The sequence below is a fragment of the Paroedura picta genome, chromosome 2 (assembly GCF_049243985.1).
Source record: "Paroedura picta isolate Pp20150507F chromosome 2, Ppicta_v3.0, whole genome shotgun sequence".
In the NCBI taxonomy this organism is placed as follows: Eukaryota; Metazoa; Chordata; class Lepidosauria; order Squamata; family Gekkonidae; genus Paroedura; species Paroedura picta.
The window spans coordinates 78,717,780-78,742,060 of NC_135370.1; the positions used below are offsets into that span (position 1 = coordinate 78,717,780).

At 45.2% G+C, this 24,281-nt stretch overlaps 1 protein-coding gene across 2 annotated transcripts; it reads right to left on the reverse strand.

Annotated features, from left to right (window-relative positions):
* Nucleotides 1-160: 160 nt before the first annotated feature.
* On the reverse strand, nt 161-20,343 carry SLC19A1 (solute carrier family 19 member 1). Of its 2 annotated transcripts, XM_077321084.1 has the most exons (7): nt 20,204-20,343; nt 17,590-17,674; nt 13,404-13,700; nt 5,280-6,030; nt 4,132-4,324; nt 3,358-3,499; nt 161-2,972 (listed from the first exon to the last, which is right to left on the reverse strand). In XM_077321084.1, the coding sequence occupies exons 3-7, from the start codon at nt 13,575-13,577 to the stop codon at nt 2,766-2,768; spliced, it is 1,467 nt and encodes a 488-aa protein (XP_077177199.1). In that variant the 5' UTR covers nt 13,578-13,700; nt 17,590-17,674; nt 20,204-20,343; the 3' UTR covers nt 161-2,765. The 2 variants fall into 2 exon arrangements, with proteins under 2 accessions (XP_077177199.1, XP_077177200.1); XM_077321085.1 differs by lacking the exon at nt 17,590-17,674 and having other exon boundaries at nt 20,204-20,319.
* Nucleotides 20,344-24,281: the final 3,938 nt, after the last annotated feature.

The following is a 24,281-nucleotide window of genomic DNA, read 5'->3' on the forward strand; positions in this document are numbered from 1 at the left end:
GCATTCAGTATACCTTGTGAACAGGGCTCATCTCTCTCCCTCTTTAATCATGCTCATTTTATGCCTTTAATTGTTCCATATTTGTCTGTCTGTCACTCTCTTTCTCCAACGTCCACTTAGATTTCCTTTTTGAAAAACAAGAGCACCGAGATCGAGTGTGTAGAAGAGAAATTCTGTTTATTGGGTTTGAGTTGACATATACAAGAGGCTCTTCATGAAGGAAGTAGCACTGCTTCCTTTGGAAGCCCACTGTTCTCAGTGTGACCTACCAGTTCCTCTGTATGGCACAGCCAGGTACTCATAGCATGGCCTGCCCTTACTTTGGCAGACACCTGCTAAGGACACCCTACCGTGCTGTGCTGAGGGATCACTTGTGGCCTTAATAAACACTGAACAGGATTGTCTCTGTGCTCAGAAAAGTATCATGTCCATAAAGTCTTTGCAAGAGCCCAATTTCCTGGGAAGGGAGATACTGACCGCATGTGGGAATCAAAAAGATACTGCCTCCCAGCATACACCAAGTCAGATACAGCAGTTGGCTTAGTTGTTTTGCTGAGGCCCTAAAATAATACTCTTCTAGTCTCAATATTCTGGTTACAGTTTTTGTTACAGGATTTGTCGCATCCTGCCCAGTGGATTAAGGTTACAAGTCTTGCTTCGCACAGTACTTTTCTCCCTGCCGCCCCAAATCTATTCTGAAAGAGAACCAGCAATATCAGAACTGCCCTCAATACCAGGTGTTTGATTTTGCCCAAATATGCTTAAAGACAAAAACTTGTCACTGCAAAACAAATATTTTTTTACATTTCCTTGCCTTCTCCAAGTGGCTGCCACACTGCACCATTGCCAAGCAGTTCCATGGAAAATGGGCTAGCGATGTCTGGTCAGAGCCCGCAGCCCATCTGTCTTCTTCAACACCATTCCTCAGCCTCCAGCTGAAGCTTAAAGGCAGAGGTGGAAGTTCCAACTTCATCACCCCTTTGATGAATAACCAATGCAATGAAGGGATGAACTTCATACCTTTTGTCCTAAATCCCTTGTGAACACTGACCATAGTTTAACTTTTTAATACCTAAGACCAGAGCTGTTCTACGAGTTAGTTCAGACAGGGATAAGGGTCCCTTTTAACCACCTCTTTCCCTTCTCACTTTACTCTTCCCCACCCCCAGCTATGTGGCAGGAACCACTAGACCCAAGCCTTTCCCCCTAGCTATACCTTCAGCCTCTTTAAGAATTTAACTGGCCATGTGTAAATATTTCAGGGTCTGGGAATGACTAGCGGACAGACACTTAACTCCTGTCTGGTGTTGCACTTCACTGCATTGCTCAGTTTCCGAGCAGTGCGGGTGAATTTGCCACAGGCAGGTTGGTGGCAAGGTAGCTTTTACGCTCCCAAGCAAAGAAAACTGGCAAGCCTGTCCTCTGATGCTATGCCTTGATTCCCTATTGGAACCACTTCCATTGTAGAAGTCTTATCCAGACTTTGATATTGGCGTGTACCAGTTTATTTCAAACACTAATGCCTGAGCATCTCAAGCAGCTGTGAAAAAGCCAAGGTGCTAAATTTCTACCTACCTTTTTAATTGTTGACCTGAAATTTTATTACAGGGGGTGGGTGGGGTGGGGAAGAGGGGTACAAGGACCTGTGCAAGTCACACAGTCAGTTCCTGTCTACTGTATTTTGTGAAACTCACTGCAATTTTAAAAGCCTGTGGATTTCTATACCTTTGTATGTTGTGTTCTATAAACTGTTTTCTAAAGGCACTGAATAAAGGACAATATCCTCTTTTGATTCATGTTGTTCAGATGTTACCATCCGATGGGAGCATGAAGGCAAAAAGATCTCACTCACACCTAGAACATGTGAAATAACGGGCAGAGCAAGTGCCTTTCGATGAATGACCGCTGAGCAACTAGAGCCTGATATCACACCCTGAAAAGTGGGGTGGTGGAGGGAAAGAGACCATATGCATGGAAAAAATGGAATCTCTCAATAATTACTATCTAATCTAGTAGATTCCCCCACACACACACATACACAAGGGTTGCGCTGGGAAGGTGATTCATCAGAGATTCTGAGTCTCTGCTGGAATATAAATTCCTGAAAATTGGATTGCAAGTCTGCAAGTTCCAGCAATTTGGGATCTTTCTCTCTACTTTCTTAGACCTTATAGGGGCACACGAGAGGCTGAGTTATCACATCAAAGATTTAGGCGTTCTAGGAATCCATTTTGTTTAAAATATAAAATACATAAAATTATCCCAGGGCTGGAACGGAAGAATTAAAAAAAAAATAAAAATCCAGTAACTCTACGCTTCCCAGCAGAGTACCTTGACAAATCAATAGTAAACTTTATTTTAAAAGCTGCATTTCTTTCTTTTAAAAAGTGCTTGCATCTATTTTCTCTGTTGCCTCATTCACATGCCAGGTGGGGAGACATCTGTGCTCAAATTCACATTCATACATTTGCTCTATGTCGAGCTATAAACAGTGATGTGTGCTGCCTCCCATCTAACAGCTCGTGCCTGGAGACAATGGATGCAGAAGTAAAACAAGACCCCCAAGAGAATGGGGAGGTCAGTCTGTCAGTTCCATACTGCTTGATACCAAGTCCAATGTCCAAACCATACAAAACTTTTTTCCATCTTGGCCCCTGCAATATCAGGACATTCTGAAACCAATGCTGGATTGACCCTGACATTTAAGATCGTTTTCTCAGGTGATGAATGAGAGCTCTCCATTTGATATACCCAAGCGGGACTGATCAGGCATGGCTCTCTCCTTTCCCGCATTCACTAACCAGCTCTGTGCTTCTGTCTTTGCTTGGGACTTCACCAATTGGGCTGCAGAGTTCCCTGGTTGTTGCTGCCTCTTGGGGTTTCCTGCATGCATTGTGCCTCACAGCTACACACACAGATGCTGCAAGGTACACCACGGTCAGGAGTGTGAAGTAGCCAAAATAAATGTAGAACTGGAAGAGGGAGAGGAACAGTGGTTATTGGGGAGCATAAGTAAGATGGTCAGCCACCAATCCAGCACAGAAGGCCACCAGTCTACCTGGATAACCAAAACAACCCTGATCCCATCAGATCTTGGAAGCTAAGCAGAGCTGACCCTGGCTGGTATTTAGATGGGAGACCTCCAAAGCTTTGGATGGTAGTTCTCCTAAAGCGGGGGTCCTCAACCCCCAGTCTGCGGCCCGGTACCGGGCCACGAAGGCCACAGTACCGGGCCGCCACCGGCCCCGCCTGCCTCCCCCCCACAGCTAGAAACTTGCCAGGCCGCGAGCGAAACCTGCCTAAGGGCAGCTGAGCCAGGGCAAAAGCCAATTCCCACACTGAACTTGTGCCCCTTACCTGAGGATGGACTGAGAGAGCCAGGCCTCTTTTATCTGTTATGATAATTGTGATGATAGTCTTGAGAACAGTGGCAAGGAAGGTGTTGATTCCAAACACTAAGGCACAGAGCTCTTTGGAGAGGGAAGCTGCAATCTGGAAGCTTAAAAAAAAGGGGGAGCCCAGTAAGTTCTACTGACAATCATCTAGCAACCACAGGGAAATGAAGGCTCACTTTATGGACTGAGGCTTCTGCTGCATCATAACTGACACTGAAGAAGAAAAGGGTTTTTTTTCCATCCCACTTTTTACTGTCTGAAGGAGTCTCAAAGTGGCTTATAATCACCAACCCTTCCTTTCCCCACAACAGACACCATGTGAGGCAGGTAAGGCTGAGAGAGCTCTGCAAGAACTGTCAATGACCCAAGATAATCCTGCAGGCTGTATGGGGAGATTCTCCAGATTAGAGGACACTAATTTTTAACCACTACTCCAGTCTGGGAAGTTTTTATGTGAATTTGGTCCCAAAATACTACACAGAGACCAGACTAGCACCAATAACTGCACCAAAATTATTTTTGAAAGCCAATAGATCCCAGTTCTTTACTTTCAGTCATATCCTCACACTGAATCACAGAAAGTGAGTTCATGTCCCCCAGAACCTCTGCACTCAGCAAACTTTTCCTAATCAAGGTTAAATATTAAACATATTCTTCCATCTACACATGACACCACCAAGTAGATAAGTCCCAGAAAGACTGAACCAGACCTAATCATCCAGTTCTCATCACTTACATGGCTATAGGCACAAGAAATTGGTATGACCCCCTGAAAAGGATGTAGGCCACGTAGCAGATCCAAATATTGGTTGTCATGTTCATCAGCAAAAGCAGGCCTGCCTGCCACGCTGTCACAATGCATATCACTAGCTCTGACCATAATGTCCAGCGAATTTTCACATAGCCAGCTGTAAAGGAAGTGATAGCACCTGGGGAGACACAAAATGGCACAGATGAGAGGACCAGGTATGGAGGGCAAGGCCTCTTAACGAGGCATGCCAAGTACCATAGAAAATGCATCCAAAAGAGGAGATACAACAATTTGCGAATGGGAAGACAAATGCTGACACTCTATGCTCCCTCCACATCAGTGAAGTGCTATCCCTGATGCCTCCCTGAAGCCAAAAAGATTTTGCCCCCAAGGGGAAGTGCTGCTCCCATTATCTAAGCTTTCAATCCATCTGAGAACCATTCAAGCAGAGACCCCATGGTTTAAACCTTCTGTATGAACAATATCAGCGCATGCGCTTGAGCACTACGCTTTGCCTTTCCCACCTGCCACCCATCTGCTTTGCAGTCATCTGCATGAGCCTTATAACTTACCTGGGGAAGGTACTGTCCAGATTGTAGGAAACATATTGGTGAAAATTGTTTTTACACGCAAACCATGTTTAAATACCTGCTCGCTGGGCAAGGACACCCACCACTGAGGCCACATCTTGATACATGCCCCAATGCATGACCAAAGCTATCTATTCACTTCCACTGTTGTGTAAAGTCTATTCTTCTACTACCTCAGCAAAAAGAACTACTTCTAGGCAGCTGCTGCTGTGCCTTTTGATGGGAGATCAAAGCCATCCAAAGACACAGCCACTTTCGCTTAATGCAAGCAGACAGCCAGGAATAACCCGAGTCCTTCTGCTGGTACAAGGACTGCTACATGCCCAGACAACGTCTGTGGGATCAGGCCTAGTGTGAACATCTGAGCCAGTCAACTTCTGCAGATTTCAGAGGGACATGCCTTTGTGTCAACATACAGTCGATGAGGCCAGTTTGCTATGGCTCCCTCTCGCTTCTTGGCCTTTTGGCTAAGATCAAGTGTGTAACAAGGTAGCAAAAAAGTAAATCCAGGGCAAAGATCAGGGAGATAACAGATCTTTATACCGAGAAGCGTAGAAGCAGCTTCTACACCTCCATTGTAGACCCTCCGGCTGTCCCTGGTGGGATAAATCTCATTCCATAAAATCTGAACGTAATACAGGATCAGGTAGTAGCCAGCAGAATTAAATATCCACCAGAGGGACCAGAGTCTCAGCTGAGGCAATCGCACGATGGTCCCCAGCTCCTTTAGCATCCGGATGAAGACGAGATTCTGCCAGCTGGGTGCCTTGTACCATGGTGGTTCCCCAGCATTCATTTTGTCCAGCTCAGTAGGTGAGGCACCATTGCACACAGGTTCACTCCTGTTGAAGAAGAGGCTGCGTTTGGGGCGTTCCAGGAAGAGAGTCAGAATCAATCCAAAGCACACGAACCCCAGGGAGATATAATTCAGGGTCATGAAAGTGGTGTCCCCGACGGTGACGCAGAGCTGCCCCAGCACAGAGCTGGTGAAGACTCCCATGAGGACAGAGGCACGGGAATAGCTGGCCATGCGCTGGTAACGCGAAGGGGTGACCAGGGAGAAGATGTAGGAGGAGTAGGCTACCCGAGCTGCCATGGTGATGCCGTAGAAGAACTCCATGAACTGCATGGCGAGGATGCTGGTGCCAAAGATCAGCAGCAGCCAGATGGAGATGTGGCTCAGGCTCTGCAGCACCAGCACCGGCTTGTACCTCAGGTAGTCCGTCAGCAGGAAGATGGGCACCAGCACAGCCATGTAGGAATAGGACAGCACAGGCGTGATTTCATTGGTTACCTGCAAGATACAACCCAGCCAGCTGTGAGGCCTTAGAACAGGGAGCCATCTAAGCAACACCCCCCCCCCCAGCACTTTCTTACAAGGATGAGACCAACCAGAACTGGAGGACGGCCACACCGTCCTATGTGACAGAAGTTAGGATGGCTAACTCTGCCTTACATTATTTATTTAATGTATTTATCATATGGCAGAGTTACACATGGGAAGCATATATAATAATACAAAATATGTAGCCAACTAGGTACTCCAGTTATGCATACAGATTGGGCAATCCCCCTAAATACTAGGATCTAAGTTTTTAATCCACTCAATTGTAGCTGGGGAGAGTACAAAAAGCTCAATCACATCTCCCTGGAAATCAGGACACTCACATTCCTGTGACACAGGTGTAAACACACAGAGAGAGGTGTTTTAGGAGTTCTCTACCCCACAGACGTCTAAAGGCTGCACTATAAAGATGAGCTCTCTTAAGGCTAAATATGACAAGTTGTCAGGAGATTTGTCACCTGGAGTCCATCAGAATACTGATCACATATTTCCAAGCATTGCATGTAGCCTGGCTGCAGGTCTCCGTGTTAATGGAAGGGCCTCCAAAGTATACAAAAGAGGCACTGGCAGAAGCTGGCCTCCTGGGACTGGACATGTGCCCTGCCTACACACACAGCACAAAGCTGGGCACTTGCTGCTGCACCTGAACAGCTGTTTCTCTTCAGCCCAAGTCCCCCATCCCATACAGGTGACCCTGTAGACTGGTAGGAGAAGGGGGTGGGTAACATGACCTGGATGGTGCTGCCAGTCTTCTGCTCCATCCCTTCAGAGTCATCTTTGAATTCAACTGTTTCAAAGCGAGGAGACTCTAGTGGCACTGGAATCTGCTGAACTGCATAAAATGCGCTGCAGTCCCTCTGTTGCCTAGAACAGCCACATGCTGGTTGCAGCTGCTAATTCAGCAGTAAACCACCTTTTCTCCCCATGCCCCAGAGGCCAAGGGGATCAGCTAAGGCTCTGCCAGATTCCTTTGATAGAACTTGCTGTTCTTTAAGCCATGGAAACAAAGCAGCAGGGGACCCCCAGTCCTTGGCTAGACAGTGCTGCTCTAGCCAACAAGGATCTCCTGGGGCGAGGAGGATCAGAGGAAAGGCACATTAACACAGCCCAATGCAAAATCCCTGGGATGGTGAGTCCAGCTACACTGACACCCATTTATGTCCTAAGGACCAGCACACAGTGACAATTAGCAATTCCCTGAGTATGCAAGGAAGAGCCACAAGAGACAAACACTGGCACATCCCTTCCTGCCCACCTACTCACAATCTGCCTAAGCTAATAAAATCAGCCTTTCTGTCAGATGACTATCTAGCCTCTGCTTAAAAACTTCCAAAGGAGAACCCACCACCTCCCAAGGAAGCCTGTTCCACTGAGGAGCCACACTGTCAGGAACTTCTAGATGTTTAGCCAAAAATTATTTTGAATTCATTTCAACCTGTTTCTGGTCAGACCCTTTGGAGCAACAGAAAGTAACTGTTTCATCTTCTCTATGACAACCATTCAAGTATTTTAAGATGGTTATCATATCACCTTTTAGTCATCTTCTCTCCAGGCTAAACAGACCAAGCTCCCTCAACTTATCCTCAAATGACAGTCTCCAAACCTCTCACCATGTTTGTGGCCCTCCTCTGGACACACACCAATTAATCTACATCGTTCTTCAGTTGTGGTGCCCAAAACTGAACACAGTACTCCAATTGAGGTCTTACCAGTATGGAGTAAAGCAGGATCATCACCTCGCATGATCTGGACACTGTACTTCTTTTAATAAAATCCCATTTGCCTTTTTAGCCACCGAGTCACACTGTTGACTTATGTTCAGTGTATCGTCTACTAAGACCTCCAGATACTTTTCACACATACTACTGCCAAGACATGTCTCACACATCCTATAGTGATGCATTTGATTTTTCCTACTTAAATGAAGAACTTTACATTTATCACTATTGAAACTCATTTCAGCATAGTTTTCTAGCATCACAGCAAAGAGAGTAGCCTCTGTCCCAAGAAGTTTAGAATATGAATTATGACAGTACGTAGGAATGGGAAAGAAGGAAGAAACAAGGAGTAAATGTGACCAAGTGCAGTTGCATGAACAGGGATATACTCCCTAGCCTCTGGGAAAGGATTAATGAAAAGGAAGATATTACAAAATCAGATCTTGCAGTACTCAGTGCTCCAAAGGATCACAGTATTACTGTGTTATAGGAATTACTTCTAAGATTGTATCAATGCAAGTGAACTTCGTTTTCAGCCCTGTAAGCCCAGCATTATTCCTTCAATTGAATGATGTGTACCCTGCTTCTCAACAAATTGATCTCCAACACGGCTTACAACAGCAAAGAATCTCATGCTTTACAGATTAGAATGAAAGAAAAAGTTTGGAAAATGAAAGGGAACAGACTCAACAGACCATAAAAAGGACAAATAAGCAAACCATACAAGGGAAGGAAAAGAGAATGGAGATAATTATGGTATATGAATTCCTACTGTGGAACTGGGCTAGTTAAATGGGTCAACAGGCCAACGACCTCCTCCCATTATGCATAACCTATGTAAAGGATGCAGATTAAGTCCATTTGACTAATTTGCATTATTCTAGATTTTTTTAAAAAGCAGTTGAATTTATAATGAAAACAATGCACATGGAAAAGGTATTTCCCTTGTGTAAGTATCAAGATGTCTTGACAAAAAATACCTTGTACCATTTCAAAGATTTCTTTTAGCATAAACTGCTTTTTGGTGGCAAACAAGCAGCAGGTGTCAGCCCCCCCCCCCACACACACACACACACACACATCCTGGCTTCTACACAGTATCGTGGTACATTTGTATACCTTCCAGCTAATGCTAAGTCCAGACCGTTTCCGAGCCCTACTTACAGTGGCACTATTTCCCCTGCTTCAGTACCCCATGTAACCATTCCTCCCCAACACCAAGGGGAGGAGCAGGTTTAAAAACAATTAATAATTGACAAATTCCTAACGGTGTTATAATGCTACGGTGATTTTTCATTTATCAATTAAATACCTAGATGTTTCCAGGTGGTGTGTTGGGGAGACTGATCCCCATGGGGGTATGGGGCTGGTAAAACCAGGGGCAACCAACTAGGTTGAAGCCATGTGGTGTGCTGAATCAGCAGGGTCAACAAAAAATCTTGGAGACTTGTTGCTGTGTGGAAGTTGTGTTCATGGTTTTTCCTGTAACTAATCCAGGGTCCCCCAGCCTTTTAGAGTCTGTGGGCAACTTTGGAATTTTGAAAGTGTGGTGGGACCACCCACAAAATGGCTGCGACAAAATGGCTGCTGCAGGAAGCAGAGCCAGCCACAAAATGGCTGCTGCAGCTAACCTTCAGTCCACAGTGAAGACCCTTGAGTTGAGGTGGCAACTGCTTCCAAAAGAATGTTTAAAAAATTCTGCATACCCAATCAAATTCTAAAAGCCAAACAGAAGCCTTGCTGAGCAAAACCCGAAAAAGTCCTGCCCACTTTCTAAAAATACTTGGTGGGCACCAAGAAAGATGCCAGTGGGTGCCATGGCAAGCATGTGCACCATGTTGGAGCCCCTCCAGACGAATTCCTCTGTGATAACTAGGGATGGTGCACGTTCCTTTGCCTCAGAAGGCCAGTGTCCTTGCTGGAATCATATTTCCAATTTCAACACAAATGTCAATCATCCTGCCAGCTGTCTTAAACCAGCTCTTAGAATTCAGTGTACAAGATGACCCTATACAAGTCATAGCTGCTACCAACACCCTCAGTCATTCTCGTTGTTTTCAGCCTCAAATAGGTGAAGCAGAATTTGCCAAGTTCCAGATCTGCTGCAGAGAAAGGCATGAATCAGCACTTCTTACTTCTTCAGCAACCATAATAAAATGTGCTTAAATATGGGGAAAATCCATTTCTGGTCTATCCTGCTGTACTAGACACTGAAAGAGGGGGTGGAGGCTAAATAATGATTTTTTGGAAGAACTTTCATAACGTCCAATAAACTCTTCACTGTTCCTTCAGCATACAGAAGCACAATCCATGCACAAATGAGGACAGTTTAACACACGAGCTTTGGCCTGTTCAAAGGGCAGAGCTGGCAGTGCCAAACAGACTGCCTTTAGGATGACTCTCTTGTTATCTATGTGTACTGACTTTTGCCACAAACGCCATGTCCCAGAAAGACCTTAGAGATCCCATAAAAATTAGAAATTACTCATTACAGGGGGAAGGTTTAAATATAAACCATGAGGAAATTGGGTCAGCAGGTCAAAGTAACTTAGTGTGTCAATGGCAAACCAGGTGTTTCTTTGGGGCTGCTTCTGTAATCTGAAAAAAAAATGTAACCTTTCCTTTAGAAAAAAGAAAAGCCTTGTCAGAAACAGCTTTATACTGTCTGTTTCCAAATAAATACCATTATTGATCAACCAGCTGTCCAACCATCAAAAACTTTTATACCCTTAATAAATTAACACAGGAGCTGGGGGGGGGGGGAAGATAAGTTAAACTCATTTATTGTGAACACCAGTAAAATAAACTATATTGCTTTAATTAAGCAGCGAGAAATACATATTTTCATTTTCACTAAAACAATTGCTTTAAGAACAGTTATTGGAATTGAGCCCATTATACAGAATCAAACTGGAGTTTCACAATACAAATTATATTGCAGGGTGTCTTCATTTGTTTCAGGAAATGGTTACAGAATTGGATTTGGTAGAGCAGGGCCCCTTTTCAGTGAAAGTCTGCAAAGAATGCCACTGAAAACCTGTTAAGTATCTTCTACTAAAATTATTTATTTATTTTATTTATTTTAATTATCCTCAATCTATTACTTAATTATCAGCTCTCCCCACGTGTGAGCTAAGAGCCCACCTCTAATTCCCTCTGCCTCACCAAACAATTTTGCAGAAATACTTTGGAATGTCTCCTACCCAAAGTGAACCAGCTTCAGTGCAATCGAGCAGAAGAAAGGCCTCACTGTTTAAACCCCCATGGTCACCATAGCAAACTGGCACAGCCCATTTCTCAGAGTAGAAATATGCACTAGCTGCTGAATCCTCTTATTGAGGAGGAGCGGGGAAGGCTTAGCTTTTCATACATACCTGGACTCAGTCCATCCAGGACATATTTAATGAAGGGGGGGGGGAATTGCAGCTAACCATGGCCTATTATGCACGGCCGCTGAAACGGTGGCATGGAGAACGAGGAGGAGGAAAAAGCGAAGCAAACCGATTATGCATGGGATGGAACACAACGGCGGCAAAACCCAGAGTATCCGATTATGCACGCAGATACTCCGGATCCGCTTCTGGTTGCGCCCTGGTCCCAGGAAGCTCCACTTTCTTCCACATCTCGCTAATGTGGCTTTTTCGGCGGCATACGTTGACTCTGCACCCAGTTGCCGCCTGCAGCGTGCATAATTGGTGATTTTAGCTGCCGCCATTCCACCCCGAATGCAGACTTTCCACTCCGTGCATAATGGGCCCATGTCCGTCCATTTTTATAAAAATCCAAAAGTAACTGTACCATAATATCATTATCAGAACCAACTGCATCTTTGGACTGCTAGCCTTTGGTAAAACTAGATGAATTTTGTGTACCTGTCAAAGTGCAGCCTAAAGGCTGTATCACACCTCTTCCATCTTATCTTAAAACATTATAAAGGCAGGCACAGGCTTTACATCATACTAAAAAATCCCCCCACCTGTTTTAACATCTAGCCTGGTGAAGAATTCTGATAAACTCTTGTAGACTATTTTGTGACTTTCCGTTGCTCTAATACAGGTATTGTTCCCCGCGTAGTCTTGATGAGTAGAGGGCTTGCTTATCAGAACCCAAATCAGAATTTCCACCAAGACTGATTCTCCAAACTGGTTAGTTAGCTTAAGATAAGATTTCTTAACAAAAGCAAGTAAAATCTTTGGGGACCTTAGAGCCTGACATTTAACTGACAGTTGTAGGTTAATAGTCTCTCCATATAACAGGCTGGAGCCAGGAAAGCCGGTCAAGGATTTAATCTACAAGTCTTACGAGAAATTAGAGCTACCATCTATTATATGTTCAATCAATGATTCATTTAATTCATATGTTTCTTGGAAAACTGGCTATTTCAGGATCCTCTGTGCCTGAAGAAAGCATATTTTTCATTGGTGGTCTTCTTGTGAAATATCCATGGACAAGACTGAAACTGGAGCAGGCCAATATGTTAGTTATTCCTTAGAAAAAGATCAGTAGCAGAACTGATAACATGCAATGATGTATTTGTAGGATAAACAGATAGTGAGACTGTTAATGCTTAAACTATAATTAAAAATAATTAAAATGGCTGCTTTATTAAATGACATTTATAGCATAAAACAATTCAGTGCAATCCATTAACACTCTTCTTGTTACTCAACTATACTCGGAGACATTTAGATGCTTAGAAAAGCGATGAACAGCAGGGGGTGGGAATAGCAAGTTCATTTTTTATGATACTTTATGCCTCTGCTAAATTGCTATTTTGGGAGTTTCCCCCTCTATTCATTCTGTCTTGATTTTAAGGTTGTCGATTTTTGTTCTATACTCCTGGACATGATTGAAATGTTTTTGCATCTTTGCTCACACTGAAATTGGACTGAAGCTGCACTCTAAACAACCACTCCATGAGCCAGGAACTTCCTGAAATGAAGAATGAGCCTATTTAGCACACACAGATACTGAATCTTAATTTCTGAACCTCTAACTTCCCCTTGTTTATTTCATTAACCTTCACTTCTAAGCAATTACCTTAACAGAGGCTGAGAAGTTGTGGCATAGTTCAGGTGCAATGTTGGAACATGTGAGCGAATATGTCTGGTTCACCAAAGGCTTGTATTTTCCCAACTGCCTTTCTTATGAGATAATCTAAGGAACTACGTCTGCTTTCACAGCAAGCAACAGGTTGAGGTCCTATCTAAACCACAAAATGCTCCCTTTCTTACAAATGACAATCAAGCTTCTGTACGATTGCCTTGCATACACATAACAGAGGTGGGGAGTGTGCAAACCAAAAGATCCCCCAGGCACATTCACACAAGTATGCACCAGCTATTCACATCTTCCAGATATTAATCTTTTATTTAAGCCACTGCCTAGGGGAGAGAAGGAAATTCCACCAAAACACAGATTCATTTCTTCCCATTTGAACAGCTGTACCAGTGAGAGGGGGTGGATAGTAATCTTGGTTTCCCAACAACAAAACATGAGGGAAAGCAGCCATTATAAGCAGTCTGCCGAAACTAGGGGTGCTCAGGAAAAAACATTTCTGCTGTATTCACATGTTGGAGGACAGCCCATGTGCACTGAACTCACCTCTTCCTTGGTGAAATTCTTCTCTGTTCCTAACAGGTAGGGAGTGATGAAACTCTCTCCTGGCCTGATCTGGGTCATGAAGCCATAGAAGCAAAGGTAGAAGACAAGGAGCTTCCAGCGTGGATCTTGAGGGAGCTCAGAGGGCGGCTTTTCTGGGGTTTCAGTCTCAGGCATTACTAGCCAGATCACCTCAACACCGTTCAGGACAAAATGTTTCTTTCCAGCAAAGATGGAGCAGTCTTGTATCAGCCTCTTTGTTCCATACAAAGTCTTCAGAAGTGTGTCCTTTTGGTGTGTCTGCAAAAAAGCAGAATTTGGCATCAGATCAAGCTTCCTGGTAGGAAGATTATGAAATAATATCCAGCAAGAGCTTGCTTTCCTTATTTTGTACCAAAAATGTCCCCCACCACACACACTTTTAAAAGGTCCACACAGGTTGCTGGCACATGGCCTCAGGGAGGGCTTTAACGAGACGTGCTAGAGTTGCCAGGTCATGACTTCAAAACCAGAAAGCAGAAGTTATTCAGCTGGATTGTTGTGTTTCCAAACAAGGATACAGAACAATATTAATTTGCTTGTAATAATCATGTTCTCCCTTTGTTCCAAGACCTTACAAGAATTTTAGTCTCAACAATCGCGCAGTGTGGTAGGCTAGACTAGGCTGCAATCTCTCAAACAGCAATACAACTAAACTGCAATTTGGGTCAGACTCCCCCCTCCCCATATGCAAACCTAACCTAGTAGTACCTCTATTTCATTTACTCTCAATAGTATTTAGTTCCATGCATACTTAACAAAATAGATGATTAATTCAGTAGAAGCTGCTGTGTTCAGAAAGAAAGGAAAATCCGACAAGCCTAAAGCACAGGACTCATCCAGCTGTTTGCTGGATGTCTTCTTTTTTAAATAAGGGTCAATTCATTCAGCAAACTCAGCATAAATTCAATTACTGCACTTCCATAGGTCAAACAGCAAATGGGTCTCTAATGTGCTTCAGAGGTATTGTTAAGCCAAGTTAAAAGTGCTCTGTGATACTGTCAAGTTGTTCTGCTTTAAGGGGCAGGGGATAATCTAATGTTAAATGGAAAACACACATAATTCCCACATGCAAAAACTATCAATATCCATGAAGAAAATTATGAGTACTTCAAATCAGGAAATCAAAAAGGAAGTTTTTGTGCTGCTGCCCAGAGACTGATCCACCAACCTGTTGAGATGCACTCCATGGGCTGCCTTGAATGGGGCTAAATTCAGTCCAAATGTCTGAAGCTTCACAGATTTATGGTACAGGTTGAAAGTCTCCTCTACCAGAAATTGAATTTTTTCACTTGTTTAAAAAATTCAATTCTTTATATGCACTTGAGAGATCTGCTAGATTGAGTGTCTCACCAGTATTAACAGACTTCTCAACAAATACACTTCTATAGACACAAGGACTCCTGGGACATGGACCAAAAGAAACTACATAAAGACCAGCAAAGATTTTTCTTGACCACAGAGTGGCCACAGCAGGAAAATTACAGCTGCTAAGGTCCTCACTGGTACATCTTGGAGGGCCCATATTCAGCCTGTTCTGAAGCAGCTGCATCGGTTGCCAGTTGTGGCCTGGATAGGATTCAAGGTTTGGTATTAATCTTTAAGGCCATCCGCAGCTTGGGCCCAGTCTATTTGAGAAACCGCTTATCTGCTTATGCCCCCTGCAGGGCTCTTCGCTCTGCAGGTGTGAATCTGCTTGCGATCCCTGGCCCCAGAGAAGCACTCGACCTGGGCTAGGGCTTTTTCAGTCCTGGCCCCAACCTGATCGAATGAGCTCCCAGAAGAGCTCAGGGTCCTGACAGAGCTGTCTCAGTTCTGCAGGGCCTGCAAAACAGAGCTCTTCTGCCAGGTCTTTGGTTGAGGCCAGGTTTCGGGGACAACTGGCACCCCTCTGGCCAACGCTATACCACGCTGCAATCCTACACCTGCGATGGTTTGACTATAGATTGGGGATTATGCGGCTGTTTTATGGGCTTTTATGATATGGGGGATTTTGACTGTTTTAATGGGGGTTTAATTTGTTTTTTTGTGTAACCTGCCATGAATCTATGGAGAGTGGTGGAATATGTCAAATAATAAATAAAAATAATAAAAATCTGCAATTTTTGTGCTGTGACCAAAAAGTCCCTTTCTCAGACTGCTCTGAGCAACAAGGGGACTGTGCTTTCAGTTAATTCCTTTCACAGATGCCTTACCATCTGCCTAGGATTGTCTGGCAGCCAGGCAAGAGTCCTTCAGAGGTGTTTTGTCATTGCTTGCCTCCACCCTAGTGTTCCTCGGAGCTCTCCCATTCAAATACCAGCCAGGGTTGACCCTGCATAGCTTTAAAGATCTCATGACATCAGGCTTGCTAAGGCTACTGGAAGACCTGACAACAAAGTATAAAACCTCAGTGCCTAATAAGGAGAAAGATCGTTAATAATTCCAGGATTTAGCAAAACATCTAGCTCTTCAGCTTGGATGCAGCTCTAGAATTATGGAGGCATGTATGTGTGGGATCCATTTCCATCAAGTTACAATCTTTAACCGCTCCTAGTGGAGCGGATTAAATAAAGCAGTAAGGGCCCCGAGGGCGGGCCCTGCCTGGGATGAGGAAGGGTGCCGACAGGGCCCTTCCCCCGGACTGACAATCAAAGGGGCCAATCAGCAGGCGCAAAGCGCCTGCCAATTGGGTCCTTCGATCAGGAGGCGATCGGCAGCGGCGGCGGGGCCGTGATCACAGCTGGCGGCAGAGCCACAATTGGCGGCGGCAGTGGGGCCGTGATCGGCGGCGCCAGAGCCACCAGCGCCCGCTGCCCCCCGCACCGCCCGCACACAGACCCGCTCAGACTCCCCTGATTCAGGTAGGCCGTGGCAAGGGGTGGGCGCTGGACTAACAGCTAGCGCCCGCTGTATTTACACTACAGCGGGCTTATTTTCTAGTGAATAAATGTTCTACAAGCCAGTGATCTGCCTTCCTGGCCAGATGAATCAAAGTGTGGTTTAACTCCTACACATTTGTATCTTAATGCCTGATACAGATACGCAGCACCACTATAATGTTCTATGAAGCAGCCGTGTGGGAGAGATAAATGTATATTATCTCTCTTATTTTGAATTCTCTGCTGTTTGAATCCTGTAATAGAACTTGTTTTGGCTGATTAGGACAGTTAATTTAGCTGTGCCCTTATCAGCTAAACAAGATGTATTACAGGGCATTTTTCTGAGACTCATTCACTCCCACAGCCAGCAAAAAGAACTAAAACTGGCTCAAGAAAAGAAAAACCAATAAGTTACACTCTGCTAAGAATTTTTCCTGCGTTGAGACACAAAATGTAGAGAATTGATCAGGCCTACTTTCAGGTGGTATTCAGCTAGGATAGGAAAGCAGCCTTGTATTAATATCAGAAATATTGGTGAGAACTCAAAACGAACATGCATAGCCATGAGAGTTCAGGAATTTAACTCTGCAGATATTTCCAATAATCTCCTTCAGAAAACATTTGCAATGTCCACACAAAAAACAACAACACATTTCTGAAGCAGAAGAAACCAGGGAAAGAAAAAAATATCTCACACTACTATTTTGGATCAGGAATTTAAAAGTCAAGTTCAGACTCTTATATTTAGGCGGGTGGCTGTGTTGGTTTGAAGCAGCAGAACAAAGTTTGGTTCCAGTGGCACCTTTAAAACCAACACAACTTTTATTCTAGGTATAAACTTTTCTGCACATGCACATTTCTTCAACAACATGAAAACTGAGTCGACAACCATTACATATACCAGGCAGTGGGTGAGGAGAATGTTACCAGGAAGGGCCAACAGATTTTACCAATTGCCTTAATCAAAATCTTAGCTCTTAATGGCTCTTCCTGGCAACATCATCCTCATTCTGCCAGCTATATGAAAAGTTTGGTGACTGTTTCAATGTACTTGAAGAAGTGTTCATGCATACAAATGTTTATACCCAGAGCTGGCATAGCTGGGAAGGGTGGGGTATACATTAAAAAAATTAATTGTATAAATAAATAAGACTTAGTTGGTTTTAAAGGTGCCACTGTACTCATACTTTGTCAGATTTTTACATTCTTTGTGCCAAGTACATAAAGGATTGAAGCATTTACATTTGAAAAAATCAGAACATTTTATTCTAACAACTGAGCAAACTGACCGTGTTGTCCAGGGGCTCAAGTGTATATTACGTTGGTGTCATGGCAGCACAACAGAGTCACAAACCTGTGCATCTCCAGGATTAACTGGAAATCAAAACAATTTTAGAAGAAGATAATTAGCAGGGACAATAACTGCTTCAGCATCTTGTCACTACTCACCCCCACAAATATTCTGTAGCAATCATGCTTTCACTTACTCTCACAGAAGTTACCAACTCACAGTGGAGACACCACAAGCCCGTAACCTCATGGAACCCACTGCACACATCTTTCCACACACAGCATACAATGAGGCAGCCAGGAATCAACCACAAACCCTTCCCTGAACAATTAGTATGGTACAGCATAAAAGACATCAGTGATAATCACGGGATCAACATCCTTCTAGTCTTATTCAGTCGAGTGTTCAATTCTCTAGCTATAGAGAATAAATGTTAGCCTTTAGGGAAAGGAATGCACTGCGCTCCTATCAGGGATGGGATACATTGTCCTCGTTGCATGTAAAATTGCAGGAGTGGAGGGCATCTGTCTCAAAGCAGAGTACCCTTCCTATTCTGTTGCAAACCATGGCAGTTTGTGAAAAGTTCTCCATTTGTAAAGAGTGCTGCATCATCAAAATTCCTACCATCGTTGCCACCTGAGTGCTCCAAGTTCTCTAGACATGGAGGCAGAACAGCAAGCCCATGTGTTACGCATCCTGACAGATCTGGGTTCCCTGGCTAGACTTATGCATTCCTGGGGGCTACAAAATTACATCCTATCTTTCATCACAGCAGAGAGTAAAGGGGTGCAGGGGGCAGTCTTCTTGGGCTTTCTATCACCTCCAATGGGAGTGGGTTGACTTATAGGACCTAGAGGTACAGTGTCTGAGCAAGTGCAGGGCTCTAACTGAGGCCTGCTCCGTATGACTCAAACATCATCCATTTTTGCTCCTTGCGCCAGCACTGATAGAGAAACTGGGTCAGGATAATGTAGTGTCAGTACAACAGGAATGCATAAACGCAACGTTGGGGCTCTGCCAGCACAGGAAATTCAGGATATGTTGGTCTAGCAAATGGAACTCAGAGACAAGATCACACTGTAAGAAACACTACTTTAAACTTAAATGTAACAGTTTAACAGGTTGTATTAATATGCAGTAATGCAGGAGCTGTAGTGTGGAATTTGGCCATCATTACCCATTACAAAATGTACTTACACCTCTTTTCTCTCTGCAGCATATTTCATGATCTATGTAATGAAAACCTGACCCTAACAATGGTTAGAGATGCATTGAAATACCTCAGATTAATGGAAGTTATATTGCGGGCATGACAATTCAGCTCCAAGCAAAATGTAGGGGAAACAACTAAAATCATGCTGTGCTGGAATACTGCTTTGCAATGTCTTGCACTTACCCAGAGGTGCAGCAGTCAGGCCATGAGAATGTATCTCTGACACTCAAGTCTATCTCTGTAGATTATGCTTATAAAGGTCAAGGTATCCCCTGTGCAAGCACCACGTCATGTCTGACCCTTGGGGTGAAGCCCTCCAGCATTTTCTTGGCAGACTCAATACGGAGTGGCCGCGCCCCGATGCCCTGCCGGTCCCCAACCTCAGAAAGGTTGGGGACCACTGATGTAGGGAACATTAAGGCTACCAACTGCAACTATTCAACATGTCCATCAACTGTTAGCCACATAGCCCAAGCCTCTCTTGATCTTTAGAGCTGGTGGGTGACAAGAAGGCTTACACTGCCACAGCTTAAGTGGCACAAGCTTGACCGATCTACCTTCAATAACCTTCCTAACCACACAATCCTCACAACAGCTCTTGGTTCACAGCCTTAAGAAAGGCAGCTCCATTCTGACAGAAGGAGCTCCCCAACTATTTGCCTAAGAACCACAGCACAGGAATTACTGATCACCCTGAGCACACATTTGAGGATATGGATTCTGTCTTCCAGAGTGGTTAAAGTGTTGGATTTACTGCCAGAGGATGTAGGGATGGCCACAGGAATAAACAGCTTTAAATGGGGATTAGACAGATTGATGGAAGGTAAGTCTTATCAAAGGCTACTAGCTATGGTGTCTGAAGGGAACTGCCACCCCCAGGGGCACTGAGCCTCTCAATCCCAGAGCCAAAAGGCAACATCAGGGAAAGACCTCGGCCCCTATGCCCTGTCGTGGGCCATGCAGAAGAACAGACTGACCACAATGTGAGACAGCATGCGAGTCTAGATGGACCACCGGTAGGTCCCGCAGGACTCTTCTTATGGTCCTCTTCGCTTAAGCAGTTGCCTCCCGTCAATAGGAGGCAGCTTCCACTAGGAGAAGTTTCACTTTTACATTTCACGCGTTAGACCCGCTCACACCGTCACGCAGATTTCTTTGCCTCCCGCTGGTACACTTCACTTTTGCCATCAATGAAAGTAAGACCCCGCGACAAAAAGCACAGCCGCTGCCGCGCGTCGAGGCCCGACCTGCACTCCCTTTGCAGCGGGCACAGAGGCACTGCGGAGACGAGAGCAAGAACAGGACTCCGTTGGCTGGCCAGAGCACGGCGGCCTCCCCAGGGCAGGGGGCGGCAAGATTTGCTTCTCCACCAGGACTTCCCTCCGCGCCCCACACTCACCTGGCTGCAGCCCCCTCGCCGGTTGCGCCCCCGACTCAAACCCCGCAGGCTGAAGTAGCAGCAAGCCCCGTCTGGAGCAGCATTAGCAGACCGCCACACGTGCGGGAGGGAGAAGAACTCGCGGCTCCTGGGAACTGTAGTCCTGCCCGCGCATAGCAGGGGGTACAGAGAGCGGCGGGACTACAACCCCCAGAGTGCAAAGGGGCAAGGACCGAAAAACAACATCGCTCGGTCAAGCTTCCTGGTTGTCAGGTGAGCATCTGCTGATCCGCCATGAATTCTTCCGTAACGCGGCTCCGTCAAGCGGCTCCAAACTACTCTCATGTACCGCCCTTTGTTCTTATGAGTAGAAGAGTATTTAGAGGACGAGAGGTAGTGGACGGGCGGGAAAGAGGAGGAGCGGCACTTTCCCATGCCAGTCCGGTTGAAAAACTCTCTTGAATAGGCATAATATAGGGTGCGTCCATGCACACACACATACATATGAAATAACCCACTTCCAGTGCATTCTGCAGTTGGATTTTACTGTGTGAAGTGGCAAAATCCACTTGCAAACAGTCGCTGAAGTGGATTGAAACTATTATTCAGCACGTGTGTGAAGTCATGCAGGAGCCAACAGCCTCTGGAGCAGGGGTGGCCAAACTGGCTCTCCAGATGTCCATAGACTACAATTCCCATGAGCCCTTGCCAGTGGCTCATCTGGAGAGCCACAGTTTGGCCACCCCTGCTCAGGAGGGTCGACCTGATGTCACCTCCTGGCACTGTTATTCAGAGGTTGGATGGTTCTGAATATGTCAATTCCCTATACTTGCCATGGTTAGCAGCCACCGGTAGACCTATGTCTATCCCGTCCCTTCATGTATTTATTACTTGATTTTTATACCACTCTCTCCCTGCAAGCAGGCTAGGGGTGGTTTACAATAATTAAATACAGTAATAAAAATGTGATTTAAAAACCTGCCCCCTCCCCCTATCTATGCTTGCGGTCATCACTACTAGTACCACAGTTCAATTACTAGTTGAAAGTATTTCCTTTTGTCTGCCTTGAATCATCAACTTCATTGTGTGTCCCTGAGTTCAAGGATTATGTCCGCTTTTTGTATCCCATACATCTGTATAACCTCTATTATGTCTCTGTAGTGTAGTTGTTTTTTTTCCTGAACTGAAAAACCCCAGGAAAGGTGCTCCAATATCTTAATCATCAGTGTCTTCTTCTGTACTTTTTCCAGTTCTGCAATGTTCTCTATGAGACATCACAGCCAGAAGTGAACATGCAGTTTGTGATTGATGCTTTGGCACAGATTAGTAGTGGTTCATTAAAATATTGGCCACTTTGATTTCAATTCCTTTCCCAGTAATCCTCAGAAATGAGTTTGCTTTTTTTCACTGCTGCCATGCACTGAGCTGACATTTTCCTTGAGCTAGCCATTAGAACAGTGGTCCCCAACCTGCGGGCCGCAGCCCGGTGCCGGGCTGCGAAGGCCATGGCGCCGGGCCGCCCCCGCAATAAAAAACTTCCCAGGCCGCAAGCTTGCGGCCCGGGAAGCTTCTTACTGCGGGAGGGCGGGGAGAGGGAATCAGGGCCGGGCCGCGCATCGCGCATGCACGGCCCGTGCGGGTGCAGCCCGCAGGCGTGGCCCGATGCGCGGGCACGGGCCGATGCATGGGCGCGGCCCGATGCGCGGGCATGGCCCGCGGGTGCGGCCCGATGCCCTGCCGGTCCCCAGCCTCGGAAAGGTTGGGGACCACTGCATTAGAATACCAAGACTGTTTTCCCTCTTGGTTATTGCAGACCTCATCAGCATGTATTTTTAAGGTAAGATATTTTAGTTCCTGTATGCATCACTTTACACTTCTCTACTAGTCCGAAAGTGCTGCTCTTGTTGGCTACCCAATCTGGCCACCAGAACTCCCTGGAGTTCATGTTTTTCTTAATTCCAGATAAGCAGCTGCATAGTGGTCTCTCAACACAAAATAGTCATCTAGTACCATGAAAGACATGCCATTATAAGCTCTTGTGGATCAGAATTCACTGCATTGTCTTTTTAATATCTATATGAAAAGGAGTAAAAAATGAAGGTGCTTCTAACCTTTTACTGAAACAGGCATCGTGCATCTCCCTGTTGCAATAAAAATGTGCAGCCTACCTGAGAGATAAAGATGGAATGTGTACCACATACCATAAGGCTCTTTCCCTTTAATTTTTTTTTAAAGACCAGTAATTGCTGTAACTCTGTGACTATAAATGTATAGCAATTCCTGATGCTTCAAAAGCCATCAAAAAGTATTCTGGTGGCATGGCTAGAAAATGGTTGTCAAGAAATCACTAAGGGATTTGTACACAAATCTGCCATTAAAAATCACAAACTGAGAAACCTGTAGGACATGCTTTCTCAACCAGGTTTCATAAAGCCCTGCAGTTTCTTGATGGCCCTGGAAGGGTTTCCTGAATGTATGGAAGCTAATTAATTTTTAATATATTTTAAAAATTTGTTAAACATGTATTGGGTGATTATGACCATATATGGTTGTTGATCTGCCCCCCCCCCACCAATGGCTAATGATGGGCCAGGAAGGGGTGCAACGGGGAGGGGCCCCAGGTGGGTGTGTATACAAGTATTCTTCCCAGCGATATTCTGCACCATGTATATATGGATTAGGAAATTCTGTCTCATTATAACTGAAGAGGTGTGCATGCACACAACAGCTTATACCTTGAATAAATCTTTGTTGGTCTTGAAGATGCCACTGGACTCCAACTTTAAATAAATAATAGTTCTATAAATCTTATAAAAATAATTTTTTATTATTTAAAAGTGTGTTGCAAGTTTTTCATCTGCACAGTGGACATGGGAAACACTGCCCTCTGGAGGAACCTACTGTCTACAGAGGGGTTTGGTGAATAGTTGTCTGGCAAAGGGGCAGGAGAAAAAGGGACTGAACTGTAAAAGGGATTCTTGGTGACTGTGAAAAGTAGAGATATAATTCACCTCGTGATCTTCATATTTTGCATAGGGCAGCTACAAATTTGTAACCAGTAACTTGATTTTTTAAGACTCAAAGGGATACACTGTTGAGGTTACCCCTCATATGATGTTCAGTTTTCTCCCCCCACCTTAAATCATAGACTGAGGGCTTCAGGAAGGAGACAGTGCTTAAAGTCATATAATGGCTTGTAGGGAACTAAACATCACTATAGAGTGAGATGGTCAGCTGTTTGCAGCATGAGGGCAAACAAATGTTCCCTTTGAGCCTTCTTCCACCCAGCATTGGCATTCAGGAACAAAGCCACCCCTTCTCCCTTTCCAAAGATTGCTAACTTGAAATCATTGCACACCCCTCCATGATGGAGGTCCTGTGGATAGGTAGGAAAGGGCCAGACAAAGAAGTACGCCTGCCCTGCCCTGTCAGCTGCACAATCTGCTAGGAATTTCAGTGGAGGTGCAGGTCACAAAGGTAGTTCAACTGACATTCTTCCATCTTTGCCAGGCCAAGCTACTAGCGCCCTACCTGGCCCTGGAACTCCTAGCCACAGTGATCCATGCAATGGTTACTGCTAGGTCACGCTTCTGTATCTCGCTCGACACATGACTACCCTTAACTCTGATCCAGAAATTACAGCTGGTCCAGAATGCACTGGCACAAGTCCTCACAAGAGCACCCTAGAGGGCCCACATTCAGCCAGTCTGCACTTGCTTCTGGTTGAATGCCCGATCTGTTTCACAGTGTTGGTATTAACCTTTAAGGTCATACATGGTCTGGGCCCAGCATATCTGAGGGACTGCTTAGCTGACTATCGCTCCCAAAGGGTGCTGCGTAGGCTTGTGTGCTTCAGCTGCCAAAGCAGCCGTTCGAGCCCAAAGCAAGCAGTGCTGTGGCACGAGGGGGAGGGGCAGCACTGGTGGTGGTGCATGACCCGGCGCCCACATGCACGCGCAGAGCTCTGCGCCTGCGTGCATGTGCCGACTGGCGCGCTGGTGCCTTCCCTCCCCTCCACGCCGCAGTGCTGGCCGCCTTGGGCTTGAACAGCCGCTTTGGTGGCTGAAGCGCACCAGCCTAGTGCTGTGTTCCACTAATT

What these genes read in the sequence shown, in the direction of transcription:
- SLC19A1 (XM_077321084.1), bottom strand. Translation starts at nt 13,577, where the DNA reads ATGCCTGAGACTGAAACCCCAGAAAAGCCGCCCTCTGAGCTCCCTCAA. An exon ending in AGAATTTCACCAAGGAAGAG is followed by an intron (nt 6,031 to 13,403) that starts GTGAGTTCAGTG and finishes TGTATCTTGCAG; the next exon opens with GTAACCAATGAAATCACGCC. An exon ending in AGCTGCTTCTACGCTTCTCG is followed by an intron (nt 4,325 to 5,279) that starts GTATAAAGATCT and finishes GTGTCTCCCCAG; the next exon opens with GTGCTATCACTTCCTTTACA.